Below are 20,769 nucleotides of genomic sequence, written 5' to 3'. Positions count from 1 at the left end.
TTATACTTTTAGGGAAAATCATATTGATTGCTATCTATTAATAACCAGTAATGTTAGGTGTCTGTAAGAATAATGTTACATTGAGTACAACTAAAGACTTCACACGGACAATTCTATTTTTGAGTATTAAGTGAGAATCAGATAATTATTTGTGAGTGTATATGATATGTCCTTGTTGTAATTTCTACTTCCTTTCCTCCACCCAACTGTCCTTTTCTCCTCTAGGTGATATCCCAATTGTTCCACTTAATTTTGTCATGATATCCCTGGAGGGTCCATTTAACAGGGATATAGTGGAAGGATGTGTGAAGGAGACGTTGCTTTTTTTATCACGATCCATTTCCATCAAAGAAAATGTGGAGTTTACATTCAAAGGAATTGGAGTCCTCGTGATCAGAGACAGCAAAGTGAAGATGAGATTTTATAAGGACTTCCTTTGTACAATGGATGGAAGCGGGGCTTTGGCGAAAGCCCTAGCAAACGTAAATTAATGTTTCCTTCTCTTAACCCTTCTCCCGAGTAGCTCTGAATCATCTGTAACTGCGTCATCGTTAAGAAAAACTCAGGTTGACATGTTTAAATGACAATTACCCCAAGTGCAAAGAAGTATTTGCTTATAGATGCTTAACTCCTTGACAAAAAGGTTAGAAGAGCAAAGGAACTTACCTAAGTTTTGAGTCAATGCCAACTGAAAAATATAAATAGTAATAGACACTTCTACAACTCTGAACATTTTATAGTACCTTATAGTTTAAAAAGTTCTTCCACATATATTATTTCATTTGAGTCTCAAAACATTATAAAACTGGTATTATTATCATCCTGATTTTACAAATGAGAAAAATGGGGGCTCAGAGAGGTTATATGGGAAGCCTGAAGTCAGTAGTGGTAGACTGGAATTCAAGCCCAAACTTCCTAATCACTCTTTTTTTGCTGGCTATACTAGTTTATTTTAATGCAAGTCTATAATAAGATCTAATTCAAGTCATGAAAATGTATCTTTAGCTTTTAATTTGCTATGTTGTAGAAGAAATTTCATAATCCATCATTGTTAACCATGAAGGAGCTAGTGATGACCTTCATGCTAAGCTGGACACAGCAGACTTTAAGGAGGCAATGAAATAGTCAATCAACAGGACTAATTGAGTACTTAATGTGCCTTAGGTGCAGCTCTGAGAACTAACAAAATTGGTATGAATAAATTGGAATTTTGAAATGTATCATGAAATGTATATAATCCTGTGTTGCACAGAGCAAAAACCTGACTTTTAAAGTGAAAAAGCTATAAAAATGAAAAGCTATAAGTAGGGTCTAATCCTACCCTCTAGCTTCTCCTTTCAGGAAGCTCTAGGATGGGGATTTAGGAGATAGAGTTGTGCACAATAGGACTTTTGGTGTTTTTTCCACAATCTGGCTTTGTACAGGATTTTTAAGAGAGATGCCAACTTGGTGTATGGAAAATGGAAATACACACAGGTATAACCTCTCTTTTCCATGAAAACATGAGGCAAGATTTGCAAAACCAGAGCAAGGCCAACGCACTGGCTTGTCTCTAACCTTCAGAGTTCTACAGATCTTGGTAGCCTCAATATGTGTTTAAAAGAGAGGATAGGGCCAGCACCAGTGTCCTAGTGACTAAGTTCGGCATGCTCTGCTTCAGCAGTCTGAGTTTGGTTCCCAGGCATGGACCTAGACCACTTGTTTGTCAATGGCCATGCTGTGGTGGTGGCTCACATACAAAAACAGGAAGATTGGCAACAGATATTAGCTCAGGGCGAATCTTCCTCAGCAGGAAAACAAAGAAAAAGAGGACAACATTTTAATTGGCCTGCTGCATTCTAAGACATATCTTTTAAGGGGCATTTTCCAGAAGAACTAGTCCTGAGAGATATTCTATGAGAAAAGCGTTTGGAGGCCAAAGCAGATGGAGAACTGCTGCATATATTACCCTCACGGGCAGAGGCACAAAGCACATTGGCATGTTAAAGGATCTGAGAAGTCTGGCTGGAAAGAAGCCGCTTTAACTCCCTGGATGTATTTAATCATGGAACTTTAGGCTAATCCAACATTCATTAACATATATAAAACACATTTTGGGAAATTACTGTATAGTGGTGAGAGTGACTGTTTTTTCCCCAAATGTCCCATAACTTAAACCTGAGTGCTGTCCTGCAGAATAGTTCTCTTGAGAAGCTGTGTGCTTCTTTCAATGATGCTGCTTTTGCTGGAAACATTTTTAAAAACTCTTTTTGGGAATTCCCTTCAAAGCTCAAGCTTTGTAAGCTGCATCATTAATCCAAAAATAATAATTTTATATGTTATTCTATACGAGTATAATGTAATAATGTGATTATTATATAATGCAACAATAATTATAATAGCTGCTATTTGTTCAGAGCTTATGATGTGCTAGCCACATATATACAGTGCCTCATAAAGATCCGTGAGTTAGATCCTATTATTATCCCCACACACCTAGGGTCTACGGCTGCATAGCTGTTAGCAGTGTGGGGAGTTGAACATGAGTCCACCTGACTCCAAAGCCCTTCTCTTAACTACCCAATTTTAGAGTTCTTTGTGTCAAGAGTGGAATTAGACTTGCTCATTTTCCTGATAGTTTCAATAAGTCGGCTCTCCTCTTAAAGATGTCTAAAGGAAGCCATCAACTCTGAAGGAAATTTCCAAAGAGGAAATGGTTTGAGAAAAGGCAACACCAATGGAACTGGTATGTGACTACTCAGGGTGAAAACTTGGATTAATGACATCATTCCTCTTTGGTGTGTAAGCTCTAGACTTTAAGCACTAAACAAAAATAATAGAGTATCATGGTAGCCTTGCCTGTAGCTTAGATTTGTCTGTGTCCTGGACCACAGCCTAAGGATAACCCTTCTCTGTCCCTGTCCTCCAGAGGCCTGGCACTGTGGACTCAGTGTTGTCCAGCAGAGAGACCTGGGAGAAGCGGCCCAGAAGCGTGCTTGTATTTCCAAGGTCAGTGCTTGCTCCACAGCTTCTTCCAGGCACAGCAGCCCTTGCTGACCTACTGATCTAACTGGGCAGGGTTTCACACCCTCTCCTAGCTCGTGCTCCTGTTAGTGCTCTCCCTCTCTTCTTCTCCCTCTCTCAGTGCACCAGCAAAGAAGAGTTTATTGGATACACTTTATGTAGTTAAGTTAAAAAACACTGGGCACTTAGAATATTCCTTTTTTAAACTACTCTTAGTCCCCTGGAAATTCTGAGACTACCTCCCACCAACCTTAGTCCCTGCAATATTAGCAAAATTATTCTCACCTGCTGGGCTTTCCTCTCCCCTCCACCACTTCCTCTGACCTAGCTTCTTCCCCTGTCTGCAGTCTAGTCCACCTCTTGTCTGAGCTCTGATTTTCACCACTGAAGGCGTTAGAAAGACAAGGTAGAATAAAAGAACAGCTTTACCCTAAGAGTGCAGTGGGTGATACTGGTGGGTGGCTGCTGCTGACAATGATTATAATAATAATCATGACAATAACGATGATGATAATAGTTATCATCTATGGAGCACTTACTAGATGCCACGTATTTTTAAGCACTTTCTCAAAATTTTTGTATTTAATCTTCACTGCAACTATTTGAGATATGTGTTATAATTTTATCCATTTTATAGAGGTGTAAAAATTGTGCGCTCTTAATCACGTTCTTAATCTTAATTCCTGTGCCCTTAACCACTATGCATTTCAGGCGGAGGAAGTTTGGGGCATAACAATCAGCTTCTCATGTTTTTTGAGTCTGTGATATCCTCCTGTGTTTGCTAGTTTGGAATAACCCCCTCCTGGAAGGACTGTGTGACACGTCTTTCCACACAAAATCATTGCGAGGGCCAGAATAAGCCTAAGAGATTAGTTAGTCCAACCCCGTCATCTTGCAGACGAAATGGCCACACAACTGAGTGGCCAAGCCAGAAACAAAACCATGGCTCCTGACTATTCCAGTGTTCTTTCCATTGCACCAAGTTACCTTCCTCATTAAAAATAAATCAATGGATTTAAAATACTTTTTTTTATTATATTTTGGAAGGCAAATTTGGCTGTCCCTTTGGACATATTTTGGCTTAAGTATTCCAGAAGGGAAATAATTGCAGTGAGTCAAGCAACAGGGATGGAAGCTCCTATCAATTAGAGAGCCTAGAAATAAACACGAGGACTCAAATACTGAAAACAATTTTAAGTGTTTTATTTATGTGAAGTTTGGGCCTTGAACTTACTGGAAGTACCGCTCCCCACCCCAACTCTAACCCAGCCCTCCATACATAACAACAAAGAAAATCTGCAACAACACACACCACCTGAGCAAACTGCTCCCCCAACAGTGCCTTTGCAAGTCCCTCACTTGCCTGAGAGGATGGAGAAGTGGGGAGGAGAAAGAGGGAGGAGAGAAATGGTTATTTCTGGGCATATTCTGCATACTAGGCTATGAATCCTTACCTTCAAGCTATCCAACAATCACCTTTCACTGTATCACCCCTATGGCATCTGGTTACAGAACTAGAAAAGACAAATTCAAAGTGAAACCAAAACTAGAAATGTAAATTCAGGCCTTCAAAACAATGTATCTGTCTAAGAGCGGCTTTTGAGCCCTCAGTATAGAGGGGCAAAGGTGTAGGTTGGCTCCCAGACTTAGCCTTAACAAGAGTGAGTCCATGATTTGTACTCAGCAAATCAAAGCACTCACTCCCTTGAGAGAAGTGGGCTTATTTCAGAATCAGCGAGCTAGTTGGGTTCTCAGAATGAGAGTTCACACGGTCACCTATTCAGGTCCAGCACAGTGGACAAACATATTGGCTTGTTCCTAGGATTGAACTCAAGGGGATGGAGAACAAACCAAAAATGGAGCCCATTGTAGAAGAAAGTCAAAAGAATAGACAAAGGAAAAGCAAGTTAAAAGATCAATCAGACAAAGAAGAAGGTGTCAGAGGTAGGCCAATGGTTTCTGAGTATCATCTGTCACTCTTTACTACTTAGGAGCCCAGCCATATTACTTAGCAACTCCTATGCCCAAAGTAAATAAAGTTTGATTCATGAATAATCACTTTATTCTTCTCTTTAACAAACATCTTCCATTCCTGGAATCTTGTATCTCATCTTAACTATTTCATGACTCTCAGGTTCTTAGACTATGATCTCTTTGCTGGCTTCCCATTGCTTAAAGGGTCAAAATTCAGATGCCTACAGAGTCCAGGCAGATAACATAAATTCATGAAGTGGAATGGATATAACATGATAGGGAGACATGTTAGCATAAATAATAGTGTTTATGAAAAGTGAAAAAAAAAGGAAAAATGAAGACTGGTAGTTTTACATCTTTGATATCTGGCCTAATACAAGATCATTGCATTCTCATATCTGAGTCTTCATTTAATCTGTTGTGATATGTTGGTTTTGCGGAAGCATATAAAGAAAATCCTAGGACTTCAGAGACTTTTTGAAAGGATTCTAGACAACCGCAGGGGTTGCCAGACTATCCTTTGAGGACTGTTCCTCTAGCAGATTGTTGATTCACAGAAATTTGGGCCAAGTGGTTAAAATTTTCTGATTTTTCAAGAGAAGCAGAGATCCTGAAATCTATTGATTGCTAAATGTTGACAACTAATTGATATTGAAACAAAAAATGCTGATTGGGCCAAACAAAACATATCAATGTGTAAACATTGGCTTCCGGATGCTGTTTTGTTCATGTGGCCTACAGGATTACATATAAACTTTTATCCTAATATTCACTTGCTTTCATTTCTTCACCCTCATCTGTCACTGTTTCCTACAGACTCCTTCTTTGAGAAAAATTGTCTATTCATGTTCTTCTAACATGCGTTACTCTTCCCTGACTTCATGGTTTTGTTTACTCTTTTTCTCCTGCCTGGAATGCCCTTCCTTTTCTTAGGGTCTATCCTAATCCCACTTACCTCTTAGCATCCTTTTCACATCTCACTTCCTCCATGACGACTTCTTTCATCACTGGATTCTGAAGTGGCTTCTCTTTTCTCTGAGCATGTTAGACCCTTAAAGAGTGCACCATTCATTTGGGATATAGACATTTTGCATCGCTGTCCTGAATGGCTATTTATACAATGTGTGTGAAACACATAGCACTGTTGACAGGTAGTAAGACCTCCACAAATGAGAGCTCTCATGTTTTTGTTTATATCTTATTTTTCTCTCCAACTATATCTATTGAAAGATCTTTAAAGACAAAGACTTGCCTTTTTGTATTTTCTAAAGTGCCCAGCCAGTGCTTTGCATCTAATAAGTATGCAGCAAAAAATATATTTTTTTAACCACACTAGGGCAAGGGACAATAATTTAAAGATAAGAAAGTGTATCTTATGTGAAAATTTTCCCTGGTAAAATTATGAGTTTTAAAAGTCTATGTTAAGTACAAACAACTCATGTAAAGTTGAAAACAGACTCGCTTTCGTTCACTCTACAGAGATCTTATCACCCAAGATACTTCAAGATAGACAAACTCTCTCCCCTGGCAAAGTGACAAGCGGCAGCTTGCTGAACAAGTTGGAGAGGAGTGGGAGTGGTGGGAAGAATATGGACCCTGAAGGGTAATGTGTTGGTATTTTTTATGTTGCATTTTATTAAATATATTTTTGAGCCATCTCTTGATTCAGGGAATTTAAATAAGCATTCATTCATTCCTTCATTCAGTATTTTTGAGTATATTCTATGCGCTAGGTGATGGGGATAGTAAAGATGACTAGGGCTCACGATCTAGTGGGAAAGCCAGACATACATAGAGTGATAAATTATGATTCAGTAGGATAAATGCTATGACAGAGGTAGAAATGAAATAGCACAGAGGAGGGAATATCTAACTTCTTTTCTTGTGGATTTGGGAAAACTTTCTTGGTTTCTTTTTAGCTTGGTCCTGAGGTAACATCTATTACCAATCTGTTTTTTTCTTCTTCTTCTTCTTCGCCCCAAAGCCCCCCATTACATAGTTGTATATTCTGGTTATGCTATGTGAGATGCTACCTCAGCGTGGCTTGATGAGTGGTGCTAGGTCTGTTCCCAAAATCTGAACCAGCGAAACCCTAGGCCGCTGAAGCAGAGTGCCCAAACTTAACCACTTGGCCATGGGGCCAGCCCCTTTCTTTGTTGTTTTCTGAGTGCTTGGATATTATGAACTTACTATAGAATTCACTTATTCAGTTATTTATCTTGTTTATTGGCTGTCTGTCCCCATCAGCGTGTTAATTCCACGAGGATAGGAATTTTTTTGTATGTGTATTTTGTTGTTCACTGCATTTCCCATGCCTAGAACAGTGCACATAGTAAGCACTAGATAGATTTTTGTAGAATAAATAAATTTTATCCCCATTTGACAGAATTGGTAACTGAGACTTTGCAAGATTACCCAGCTTGTCTAATGCCAGTCAGCTTGTAAGCAAAAAAGCTGGGATCCAAATCTAGGTTTATCTGATACAAAGCATATGTTCTTAACCTCTATTCATATAGTTGCTCTGAAGAAAACCACTGAGATATTTTTGTTTGTCTTATGTTTATACTTGCCTCTAAAGTTACTATTGCTCTAGATATCAGACTGCATTAAACATTAATTAATGTTGCATTGTTTTCATAGCTTATCATCTCCAGATTATCTGAAAAATGATGATGAAATGAATCCTAGAATTTCTCCAGCCCCTGCTTGCCAAGATCATAATAAGGCAGGACAGGTACAGTGTCTTCAAACAAACAAAACCTAATCAAACTCTTCCTCTGACTTCTGTTTCTCAGAGAGAGTTCTGGGAATCGCTCTTTCTTTCTTCTTCTTCTTTTTTTGCTGAGGAAGATTCACCCTGAGCTAACATCTGTGCCAATCTTCCTCTATTTTGTATGTGGGTCACTGCCACAGCATGGCCACTGAATAGTGGTGTGGGTTGGTGCCTGGAAACGAACCTGGGCCCCCAAAGTGGAGCATGCTGAACTTAACCACTAGGCCACAGGGCCCTCCCCAGAATCACTCTTTCTTTAATATACGGGTATGGCTCAAGTACTCAGGATCCAAAACTGGACTGTGATATATCTACTAGTCGAAATCTACTGGTTAACAGAAATAGAGTTAGGAAATCTCTTTCTAATTTTCAATTGCTATAGACACTTCTGATCAAGTGAGAGTTCAGTAAATCCTTATAAATATTTGTGGGGCCCACTCTGCAAATCTCATTTTGCTGATATCATTAATATATCCTTTTACAAAGTATGCTTCTTGATACACCCAGCCTTTGGAGAGCTTGTAAAGGGAATGTGAAGGCAAAAAACTAAAAGGTAAAAATTAATTTGTCCTAAAATTTGGTATTGTAGGAAATGTGTTATGTATGTTTGCAACGAGCACAACGAAATTGCCCATTGTATTATGGTGAGGAGAGGAGGAGGAGGGAGATAGAAGATGAGCGACTCATACAACAATATCAGATGTTGAAGGACCAAGAGGCTCTCTTCAAAGAGCAGGTAGTTCAACACGTCACTAAAGAGTGTTTAACATGGGACAGTAGAACATGATTATAAAATGCCATTTAAAATGTTCCATCATATGTCTGTACAGTAACATATTTAATCATTTACTTACTGCTGGACTAACACTTTGTGTCCAAGTTTTCACTAATAGTAAACATTGGGATGAATATCCATGCAGCTGAATGTTTGCATTTGTCACTGATTTTTTTTTCCCCCATAAAGACTGAGTTTTAAAGGTAGGATTCCTGGATTTACATGGCTTAATTTTTGATTTCTGATAAAATATAATCCTGGTCAAGGCTTTTCCCTTCAAATTTACGGACTATCTCAAGCAAGCAAAGACAGAATGGCAACTTCAGATCTGTTCTATCCAGATTTCTGTGGTCTCTGATAATTGACCCTACTGCCCCTTCCTGCATTTGTGGTATCATAGGTTACCACATAGGAAATCTTCCATTCTTTCTTACAATTCCCATAGAGGTGGTGCCTAAAGCTCAAGAACAGGAAAATAAACTTCCCCAGCCCACTTTTATAAATCTGTGAAGACATCAGAAAGCATCATGGCTTCCAAAAGGCAGGTTTCTATCTTGGTCAGATTATTTTAATATAATAGAATTAAATTTTTTGAAAGCTCTGTTTCAATATGTGATTTCTTTTTTTCAAAGTTGAAAAGTCTGGCTAGTAGAGAACAGAATCAAAAAAATGCTGCCTATAATCTTGGAGTTGCTGAAGCTATAAGAATCCACAAGAATGAGAAACCTGAATTTTATGTGAGTCTTTTCAAAATTTGTTACTAATACCTGCCCCATCTGTGAGTATTTGGATCCACTATCTGTATTGCAGGTTGTGCCATTTTTTTAAGTGGCCGTGGTAAAAAGAAGGTTGTGCAAGGTTGAAGCTTCCTTCTAGAGCAGGAGTGGTTCAGTGTCTGCCTCCTCACCATTCACATTCACAGTACAGTTCTTATGAGTCACTCCAGCACTTACCAATGATAGTTAATTCTCAGCCAGGACCTGGGCGGGGCTGGGGTGGGGAGGTATACTAAAGTACTGCCCCAGGATTAGCCAATCTAAAGAGAGAAACAGCATCACCTGGAAGCTTGCTGGAAATGCAGAAGCTATGGCCCCACCCCAGACTTCAAGAATGGGAATCTACATTTGGATAAGAGATTTAGGTGATTTGTAGGTGCTTTAAAGTTTGAAAGCCCAGCTTCAGATGGAGGTGAGCCACCTGCTTTGCTGTTAATTCAGTGTCTTCGATCATTATGTGCCTACCTTTATTTCTGCCTGATCATTCTCGTTTCACCTTACTATCTAGGTAGTGTGACATGGGACATAAAACTAATAAGGTATATTTTCTTTATTCATCATCAAATTTTTATTGAACTCATGTGCTGGCCACTGTGCTGGTGGCTAGGAGTACAAAGATGAATAAGATAAGGTCCCTCTCTAAAGAGGTCTCAGGATCATGGGGGAAACATTTAAAGAGGCAAGAGTGTGGTATACTAAATACTACGATAAATCTTTGAATAGGGCACTGTGTGAGCAAAGAGGAAAGTCCCTTAACCCAGACCGGAGATCTGGAAAGACTTCTTGGTACACAAGAGTTGGGTAAAGAAGTGAATGGAGGAAGAACTTTCCAAGCAGTGGCAGCAGGGAGGGAGGGAGAGCACAGTGCTTTTGAGATTTAGGTGTGATCTCTCTCTCCTCTTAGACACCTAAGTTCCAGATTATATTTCTTACTGCCCACTTTGTATCTCCTCTTTGATCTATCTGTAGATATCTTAAACTTAAAAAGACCAAAACAGAGGATTTGATTCCCCCTGTCAACCAGTTCTTCTCTCAGCCCTCCCATTTCAGCAAGTGGCATCACCATGCAGACAGTTGCACGAACCCCATACCTAGGAGTGATCACAGATTCCTCCTCTTCTGTCCCCCTCATCCAACCATCTGCAAGTCCAGTTGCCTTTACCTCCAAAATGTAGCCACTATCTTTTCACGCCACTTCATCTTCAATGTTACCACCCTAGTCCAAGCCACATTATAGGCTCAACTTCTGCAATAGCTCCCTAATTAGGCTCGCTGCTGCTTGCCTTCTAGCCCTCCTACAATCTATTCTCCACACAGTAGCCAAAGCAGTCTTTTAAAACTGTTAACCAAAACATATCATTCTCCTGTTTAAAGCCTCTAATGGTCTCCCGTTGAATTAAAATAGAATGTAAACTCCTTACCTTGACCTATCAGGTCCCACATGGTTTGGCCCCTGCCCTCCTCTCTGAGCTCACCTACTTCTACGTTCCCCTCATTCACTATGACTCAGCCACATAGACCTTTCTGCTCTCTAAAATCATGCCTGGCTTGTTTCCATGCAGTGTCTTTGCACTTGCTGTTTCTTCTGTATGGGACACAGGTCCCCTGACATTTGCAGTGGAGATGATTCAGTCCTCTCCACTGAAAAGCCTTCCCTAATAACCAACCAATTTAGTCCTCTTCCCACCCAGTCACTCGCTATGATAAGGGATTCATGACACTTAGCACCACCTTAAATTATCTGATGTATTGTTTACTTGTTCGCTGTCTGTCTCCTGTACCAGAATGCAGGCTTAATGAGAGTGAGGCTCTCTGTGGATCTCTGTTCTTGGTCATTGTTGGATCACCAGTGTCTAGAATGGCCATGCCCAGAGTAGGTGTTCAATTCTTCCTCTTCCCACCTCCTCTCAGTCCTTGCTCGTACTTTTGTACTCACCGGGAATTCCTTCTTCTTTCTATCTGTGTGTTGTAAATGCTAGCTCAGGACCTGCTCCGTGAAGTCCATTTTCATCTTTCTTTCAGATATGGGCCTTTGATCAGTTCTGCTCAGATTCATCCCTGGCACACTCATTATTCTGTGGGTGACCTCAACACTACCTAGTCAACTTCCTAGTGTTGAGGATTGGGCAAATATTATAAGTTAAAAAATACTTTCCGACTGATTTTAGTCTTCTGAATTATTAACTTTATTCTTTGTTGCTTTTTGGTATTCTAGAATAAATGAATTGCTTCTCTGTCATTCTAGAAATCCTTCCTATTTGATAAACGGCCACTCAGTCCTGAGATTAATGCCTTTAAGCAAGAGGAATATTCCCAAAGTCTCCTGAAACAAGTGGATAACAGACGGGAAAAGCAAATCAAGCAAAGACAAAACAGAGAGTTGATGGACCGCCTAGAACAAGTGCAACTCACAGAGGAGTGAGTCCAGCTAGACAAGCTCTGAAAACGAATTTGGAATTTTCATGTAAAGCTTATTTCCATGTAGGATTGAATCAGCTTTGGTAGTTTCATTAGCACAGCCGTACCCCACTGAGCACACTAACCCAGCTAGCAGCCAGTACCATGGCATAACATTTCATTAGAAAAATGAAAAAGCCATCATTATTATAATTATCATTATAGTAATGATTGCCAATCTATAATTAATTATAGAGTATCATTTTGTATTGTTTTCTGATCACTAATACTGGTAGATGGAGAAATAGACTTGTCTTGAGCAGGCATCATCCCCAGCTGTTCCCAGGTGATCTTGAGGCAAAGCTGAGGTTTTATTATAAGTATATGGGGATGTTTCATGGAACTCGAGGGCAGGAATGTATGGGGGACCCAGGAGGACTGGAATCAGGGACTAAAAAGTACTGTAAAAAAACCTTCCCTCTGCTCATACCCACAGCTTCTTAGTTGACATCGTCTTTATTCCAGCTCAAACTTGGGTGAATGTTAGTCTCAACTCCAGATTTTCAGGAAAGAGAATCTGATTGGTCCTGCTTGGGTCATCTAAAGCCTGGGATAAGGTCAGGGCCACAGAGTTCAAACATGCCTGAGGGGGCCACACTTCTGCTACTGAAGTCAGGAGAGCAATTAAGGAGGCTACTGTAGTATGAGCAAGACTCCTAAAACAAATAATAAGCTAGTTTCTATGACCAAATATTATATTTCTATAAAATGTATGTGTTCTATTATGCTTACTTTAGATCACGGTGGGTTCCCTGTAGGTTGCATATAATGGAATCATAATTTATAATAGGAAAGATCACTTTTCTTAGAAAGGAATCTTGTGATGAACCATTTTACAGAACAAATAGATACTTCTTGTTTTTTTATCTAGACTTTTTAAAGCATGGTGGGGAAGGAGGGTGCCTGTCTTAGCGATAGTGCATTTGGACAATATGGTCGGTACCTGTCCTGTCTGTCCTGTGCTCAACACATTGTCCACTAGCCTATGGATTTCAATTACTCTTCCTTTTTTCTTAAAATAAAAGCTTCTAGAAGGAAATATCACTTTTTATTTACCAGGCTCGCAGTCCTATTAATACTTACTAAACATGTTGTGGTGATGTTAATCTGTATTACTAAAGACTCTGTAATAAACTGTGCTCCTACCTTTTCTTATTCTTAACCGCCAGACTTGCTGCACAAAGAGCCAAATATATAAAAGATAAGATAGAAGAAACATGGTGTTATAAGAGAGCTTTGGATGCACAAGTAAGGGGACAATTATTATTTTTAAAATTATGCAGTGCTTCAATAGCATTCTAAAAATATATTTAGATATACGGTCATATGAATACCCTTATGTTTTATCCATTTGGTGGCTTTTGAGGGCCTTGTTCCTTCCTCTAAGGTATTGGTATATTACTATTCTACAGCACTGTGCATAAGCTTTATTCCCTGGTATAATTATAATCTGCATTGTGTGTGTCCCTGTTTCAGATAAAGAACAAAGCCCCTCAGCTGCCCATGTTTGAGCCAGACTCTTTTGAGCCCATCTTTGGTAATAACAAGTGTAATCTGATGGTGGAAAAGCGAATGCGAGAACAGAATTACATGAAGCACCAGCTGGAGGCAGCTGCTAGTCACAAGAGGAGAGCTATCCTGCACCAACTGGTGGACCAAAAGAGGGACTTGCAGATGCTCCAGAGGACCCAAAAAGAGTAAGAGACCTTGGGTCTTTCTTCCTCCTTCTCCTCTCCTCCTCCCCTCTGCTATTTCCCCTCTTCTCTCTCTTTCTTTTTCTCATACAACAGCAGAGAAGCAATAATAATAGTGAACAAAATGAGGAGTTATGTGCAAAATATTGTTCTTAGCTTAGTGTATACTTCATGTCATTTCATCCTCACAATTCACCCTATGAGGAAAAGTTATCGAATTAAAAAAACTAACCAAACTCTCGATCCCACTTCTTCCTCCAGGTACTCTCCACATTTTTCCTTCCCTTTACAGTACAACTTCTTAAAAGAGTTGTCCATACCAGCACTATCCATTGGAAATACAACGTGAGGCACAAATGTATTGTTGTGCTCAAGTAGACACAGACATGAAATTCAGGTCCATTCTAAACTTCCACTAAAACCCCTTCCTTCAAAGAACTGTACATGTAGGAAGCTGTACTGATGATTGCTGGTGAGAGGGTAGTGAAGACGGCAGGGTAGGCAGAGGAGGACTTTATGCCATATCAATGCAAATACATCTAAATTCAAACATTAGACCTACCCAGTTTCTTAAGATGCCTAATTGGTCACAACACCAATGGGGAATGTTTAAAGGTCCTGACCAGCTCTCAGCCTCGCAACATCTCCTTGGCTTCTTCTCACCTTCCCATTTTCCATATCTCCTACTGTCTCTCCTCCACGCCTGAATGACATAGACAACTCCAGTTTCTTCTTTGTAGAGGTCAGCAATTCTCAGATCCTTGATTAGAATTATAAAATCATTGAAGTGCTTAGGGGTTCCAAAAGGGCTTCTCCTCAAAAGAATCTCCTCTTTTTAGACAGCAGCTATACTTATAAAAAGATAAAATGTTATTTTATTTAAATTTTATAAATTACAAATGGTCAGTGGGGTGGTGCAAACATCTGTTATGTTCTATACCAAGTAGGCTCAAACATGAGTAGAATAGTAGGTTGAAGATGGAGGATATCATGAAGAGGGTGGGGTTGGATTGTTGGTAGAGAGAAGTGAGAGCATGGCTTTTGGGGTCAAGTCAGATGTGGGATAGAGTCTTCATCTACCCAGGGCAATGTATACTTGTATGGCTGTGCTGTTTGCTAAAATACTGAAATATTTCCAGACTTCTTGATAAATAGCTGTTGCCTCAAGCCCCACAAGTGCATCCCTGCTGCCCAGCCTGCCTCAGCCTCTCCTCGGGATCCCCCCATCCCAGTTCTCCGTGATCTTTCACCTAATGGATGAACACCCGGGATCTTTAAGACCACTTCCAGTGTCCGTTCTGATTGATTGGCAGTTCTGTCATTTTACTCGTTGTGTGATATTGGGCAGGTTACGTACCTCTGAGGGCACTGGTTTCCTTATCAGTTATTAGGGATAATACTAGTATCTACCTCCAGGGTGGTTGAGGGTTAAATGAAATAATTTTTGTAAATAGCTTCTGTTTCATAGCAAATAGCTGTCGCTTGTCCCATGGTGGCTGTGCCTTTGTATGCTGCCACAGCCAGATCTGGGTCCCTTTGTATTTGCTGCAGAGATTATTGCAGCTTCTGCCTTCACTTCTAGCCCTTAGCTTCTCCAGTTGATCTCCTGAACTTGGAGTTAGGAGGGTTAAACTCTCCCTCTTCCAACCTGCATGACCTGGGCCAAATCAGACATAGGGGTTTTGAGTCCTCTTGTCCTCCTATGAAAAATAAGGATAATCACACCTGCCCTACCTCTCCTCACTATGAGAACTAAATGAGATTATGTATGGGAGAGCATTTTGGGACATTGCGAACCTCTGAACAAATACAAATTATGGTCTTTACTTGGTAAAGACCCCTTTTCTGTATGGGTCAGATCCCTCTCTACTGTTTCTATATCCTTTACTGGTTATTCCAGATTCTCTCACTCCTCTTATCTTTTCCAACTCCCCCGCCCTCTGGTCCACCTCAAGATGTGATCTTGGGTCTTCCTGTAGCAAATGGAATGTCACTTTCTTTCAGAGGGGCTAATTACTCAGTGTGATCCAAATAGGCTGCTAAAGCATTTTCATTGTTTTACTTTTTTTTCTTTAAACTTTTCTGCTTTTGTTTTTAAAAAATATAGCAATTTATGCTCATTAAAATAAGTCAATTGGTGGAAAGATTAAAAAAAAAGTTAATAATCTCCCCTACCAGTAGTCAGTTTTAAGGTTAATATGTAGCCTTCTACATTTTTTCCTTTTCTTTATAAATGTATTCAAACAATATGCACCTATATATTTTCCTTTCTATTTTTTAAATGAAAGTGAGACCTATGGGCTCTTATACATTACTCTGCAACCCAACCTTTCTTTAAACTAATAATGTGTCATCAACTTATATTTAGGTTAGTACATATATACAAGATTCATTCTTCTTTAATAACAGTATAATATCTGTAATATGGGTTGCTATCATTTAACTTTTGCACCATTGATGAACGTTCACTTTGTTTCCAGATATTTTGCTATTATAACAATTCTCTATTAAACATTTTTAATACATATCTTTATACTGGTTCTTTTATTTCTATTGGATAAATTCCTAAAAGTGAGGTTCCTGGATCAAGTGTTTGGCACGTTTAAAATATTATCAGGTACATTTTTAATATTACCAGATACAGTTTGCTTTCTAATAAGGTATAGCAGTTTGCTTCCACCAGCAGTCTTTTGAGAATCCTAGTTCCCTCTGCTCTAACCCCACTTCATTTTCTTACTTTCTAGGCATTTACATTAAAATGACTTTTTAACCTATTCTTTAAAAAATAATATCATAGTGGCCAAAAAGCATATGAAAAGTTGCTCAACATCACTAATGATTAGGGAAATGCAAATTAAAACCACAATGAGATAGCCTCTCATTAACAAATGGTTTCCATTCTCCGAGAAGTGTGTGTGTGATTCTTACTCAACCATCAACTGTCATCGTTTGCACTGTTTGAAAAAGAGGTCATTTAGCATTTAACTACATTTTTGCCTCTCCAAGATAAGAAGTGTTTCATGTTTTATTGAATATTTACTTATCTGAACCTGAGATAAGGAATTCTCCACTCCAGTGAATAAAAATGGTAAGCTAAGAAGGTGCTATTTAAAATGTAGTTGTGTTTTATATTACACAATTTAATAATTTAATTCCAATCACATATATATCCTGGAGTGCTAACGTTATGGCAGTATGAATGGAGTAAGCAGTTAACAAATTGTTCACAATTTCCTCTAACTCACTTTGTAGGCGTAGGAAAAAGTCTTTTACTATTTAAGATGTATATATCCGTGTAACATAACAGATAAGATGGCTATCTTTTTTTTCCTAGGGTCTTATGAAAAGAAAACATTTATGCATTTGCAGAACAGTGTAATAAGATTTCACAAATGCAAAGATAAAATGTGCTATCGTTTATCTTGGGTTATCATATTTGTGGTTTGATTGCCTGGTGAAATATCCAAATCAAAGAAAATTACAGATTTTTCTTACACCATGAAACCTTTAACAAGTACTTATTTTAGAGTATTCAAAAGATTAAAAAGGAAGAAAATTGTCTGTTCATTGTAGACAAAACCATTAAGATACAAATATAATATGATGTAAAGGGGAAAAATAAAACTAAGATAGCAAAAAAAAATAATAAAAGAGAGAGAGAGAGGAAGATATTACCTCACTCCCACTAGCATGGCTACTATAAAAAAAAACAGAAAATAATAAGTATTGACAAAGATATGGAGAAATAGGAACCCTGTGTACTGTTGGTGGGAATGTAAAATGATCCAGCCATTATGGAAAACAGTATGGCAGTTCCTCAAAAAGTTAAAAATAGAAATACCATATGATTCAATCATTTGACTCCTGGGTGTATATCTAAAAGAATTAAAAGCAGGATCTTGAAGAGATATTTGCACAACCACCTTCAGAGCAGGATTATTCACAATAGCCAAGAAATGGAAGCAACCTAAATGTCTAACCACAGATGAATGGATAAACAAAATGTGGTATACACATACAATGAAATATTATTCAGCATTAAAAACAAAAGAAATTCTGACATATGCTGCAACATGAGTGGACCTTCAGGACATTATGCTAAGTGAAAAATAAGCCAGTCACAAAAGGAAAAACACGGTATGATTTCACTTATGTAAGGTATTTAGAATAGTCAAATTCATGGAAACCCAGTGGAATGGTGGTTGCCAGGGTCTAGGGGAAGGGAGAAACGGGGAGTTGTTGTTTAATGGGTATAGAGTTTCAATTTTACAAGGTGAAAGGAGTTCTGGGTATTGGTTGCACAATAATGTAAATATACTTAAGACTGTATCTGTACACTTAGAAATAGTTAAGATGGTCAATTTTATGTTACATGATTTTACTACAATTAAAAAAAACTATGAAAAGGAAAAAGGTATGGAAAATATATATAATAGGTACCATTCAGTCATTGGGCTCTCATTGTATGATAGGCATTGGCACTTTCTGTATATTATCTTATTTAAACTTTATAATACCCACACAACAGCTGTTAAATCAATGCTTATTAGAGGAAAATGTGGTCACACTATTTTAGGAAAAGTGAACCAGCACTGAGCACATTACTGATTTTTCTTGGAGGGCCCTGATACCTAGTGGCAGTTGCTACCTGTAACACAAAGCCCTTCAGAGGTGGCTAAATCAGCCATCGCATTTAGTGAAGTCCCTTCTAGAATTTAATGAGAACGGATGGTAAGAGTTTCAGTTTGGCAAGAAATAGACACATATAAGTAATTTGAACCAGGTTTAAGGTGATTTACAACAGCAATGACTGCATGTTTGGAGACAGTAAAAGAAACACTTAAACATTGTGAATACTGGGATGTTGCACTTGAAGAGAGATATTATAGTCACTTCTTCAATGATATGACCATCACCAAACACATTCTTTTTACTTTCTGTACAGTGTTAGATATTTTCTCCATTTCATTTTCTTTTCCTAGTCACTTCTGTTTCTTTTCCCCTTTCTAACCATTCATTTGTATGCCTGTCTACTTTGTCTTGTAAAATGCCTGTAGCAACCTGTAGGCTGATTACTGACAGCTGAGAGGCTGGAATAAAAGGAAAGAAACATAAAGTCTGGGAAATCCATTTGAGATGATTCTTTAGATCGGTTAAATTAGCCTCAAAAGAAATTAATGGCTTTAAAGGCTGAATTTGTTAATTGGAAAAAGGTTTTGATCCTACTCTTTTAAACCAGAATGGAAGATGAAAGGTCCTAGATCCATAAATTATTTGAAAGCTAGGAGTTTCACTATCTTTTTGCAGTGTTCATGCCTTAATATACTCCAAAGAATGGTGAACAAAATCAGAAAGTTTTCTGTTTACCATAAAAGGAATGGGGCTCCCAAGGTTGGTGCATGTCCTTCCCAGTATTGTGAATGAAATCAGACTGTTCTGTTCTCCCTAGGCACTTGGCAGATAGAAATGCTGAGCTGGAGCGAGTGAACAGAATCAACCAGAGCTTACAGGAGGACTGGGAAAGGAGTGCTGCAATGAAGAGGCAGCGGGACCTGGAGGAGAAGGCCTTCGAGCGGTAATACCTGATTGGAACCAGTCCTTTGTCTGCTTCTTGTTTACTTTCCTCTAATCCTGAGATGGCAGTTAGGTTTCCAGTGCCAACTCCAGTTGATGAGTAGTGGCTGCCTAGAGAAATCTGTAGAGAAAAGGATTCTGGGTCCAGTGGGAAATACTGCTACAATGTATTAGGAATGTCTGTTATGGATATGGGATTGGAGAATGCTGTGTTATATATTTGTCATCTCTGCCCTAATCTTGGCCTCTGCGTAGGGTAGCTTTATCTTCTTTCTGTGGAGGGTGGGGAGGCACGGGGGTTGGGGAGTGGGGAGGAGGGTGGGAATTCTCTTTGGAAATAAATAGTTGGAAATTGGGAGAGTGAGTATCCATCTGAACAAATCCACAGCCTAAGGAATGGTCATTTAAGAGCAGAGTCAAGGGGTTGTGGGTCAGACTGTCAACTGGAAAAGTGAGATGCCACTGCGAAATGAACCAAGAAAATCTTCCTGAAATGTATTATTATATCCCTACCCCCTCTCTCCAGCTATTTATTTACAATCTAGGATCAGGGAATCTAGTCATGGCTTTGAGGATTAACACTAACTTTGGAAAGGCAGCTAATCTTTTGGTGTTACTTTTCTTATTTGTAAGATAGAGAAAGTAAACACTTGCCTGACTTAACACAGGAATTTGGGGATCAAATAAAGAGATGAAAAAGTATTATACTTTAATTAAAATACTTTACAAATGTAGGGTATAATTTCATAGAATTTTAAAAACTTGAAGAAACAGGCCATGCCTACACAATCAAATGTTATTAAAACCTGAATATATCAAAATAATATTTTAAATTGCCAATTATCAACTAATTTTTATCATGGATAAAATTTGTTCTAATGGATCTTGACCTGTGACTCTCCTTTTCCTTTTAGATTTTCTTTTAAGGCATTTTATGCTGGTCTTTCTAACAGGTAGAGCCCATATGTTGTGATGATGCAAGTATGAGTGATGACATGGAAATAGGTTCCAAAGGAGAACTGGGGTTGTTTGGCCTAGGGAAGAGGTAGGGAAAGCTGAGTTGGGGGTTTCAAGCCATTTTCTCAATGTTATGGGAAATCGGGTAGAAAGCAGTGAAGTGAATGCCAGGGAGATTTTCACTGGATTTTGAAAGAATGCTTGGCCACCATGATGATAAAGGGTACAGGGGACATGAAGTAACCTTGAGTGGCAGGATAACACAGCTGCTCCAAGGACATGGCAGAGCGAACCTATTACCCAAAGACCTAGGCCAAGTTGTGGGCAGGGACTCAAGCAGGCAGCAGGTGGGAAGAAGGAATTGGTTGGTGTTAAAAAGAAAATGAAAGCAAAAACAAGGTTCATGTGCATGCAGTTAGCACATGGTATTCCATCCCATGACCAAGGCAAGCCAGGTGGTCTTCCCTGGACATTGCAAAGACTCTTTGTTCTTTTTCTTTGTAAGGCTGCTCTTGTTTCTCCTTTTTACAGAATTCCACCCATGTAGAAATTTTGATAGGATAGGGGAACACACCAGGGACTGTCCTGCATAATCAAGAAAAATTGTTGGAGTGGAAAATCAGTTACTGCCATCCCTTCAGCTCTGCTTGGAGCTGCTTTTGTCCTTGTCTCCACTTTCGCTCCTGCCCCTAACTCTCCAGAGGTCTCTGGCCTCTGGGGACTTTTCATTTTGAGTCTACTCTGTCTCCTGGGGTATTAACTGTTAACCAGCAGCTTAATGGCCTG

At 39.0% G+C, this 20,769-nt stretch overlaps 1 protein-coding gene across 5 annotated transcripts in view; it reads left to right on the top strand.

Moving 5' to 3' along the window:
- The window catches only part of CCDC81 (coiled-coil domain containing 81), a 78,156-nt gene that overhangs the window by 47,464 nt on the left and 9,923 nt on the right, over positions 1–20,769 (top strand). For all 5 annotated transcript variants that reach the window (XM_070490508.1, XM_070490507.1, XM_014868034.3 and 2 more), the window contains 11 exons: positions 226–482; positions 2,909–2,988; positions 4,826–4,947; positions 6,457–6,580; positions 7,618–7,711; positions 8,340–8,486; positions 9,158–9,262; positions 11,547–11,719; positions 12,928–13,006; positions 13,235–13,455; positions 18,902–19,027. In XM_070490508.1, coding sequence (XP_070346609.1) covers positions 226–482; positions 2,909–2,988; positions 4,826–4,947; positions 6,457–6,580; positions 7,618–7,711; positions 8,340–8,486; positions 9,158–9,262; positions 11,547–11,719; positions 12,928–13,006; positions 13,235–13,455; positions 18,902–19,027 — 1,528 coding nt within the window. The remainder of the gene's footprint in view (positions 1–225; positions 483–2,908; positions 2,989–4,825; positions 4,948–6,456; positions 6,581–7,617; positions 7,712–8,339; positions 8,487–9,157; positions 9,263–11,546; positions 11,720–12,927; positions 13,007–13,234; positions 13,456–18,901; positions 19,028–20,769) is intronic.

This window comes from Equus asinus, chromosome 20 (assembly GCF_041296235.1).
Source record: "Equus asinus isolate D_3611 breed Donkey chromosome 20, EquAss-T2T_v2, whole genome shotgun sequence".
NCBI lineage: Eukaryota > Metazoa > Chordata > Mammalia > Perissodactyla > Equidae > Equus > Equus asinus.
This window is presented reverse-complemented; position numbering and strand designations above follow the sequence as displayed.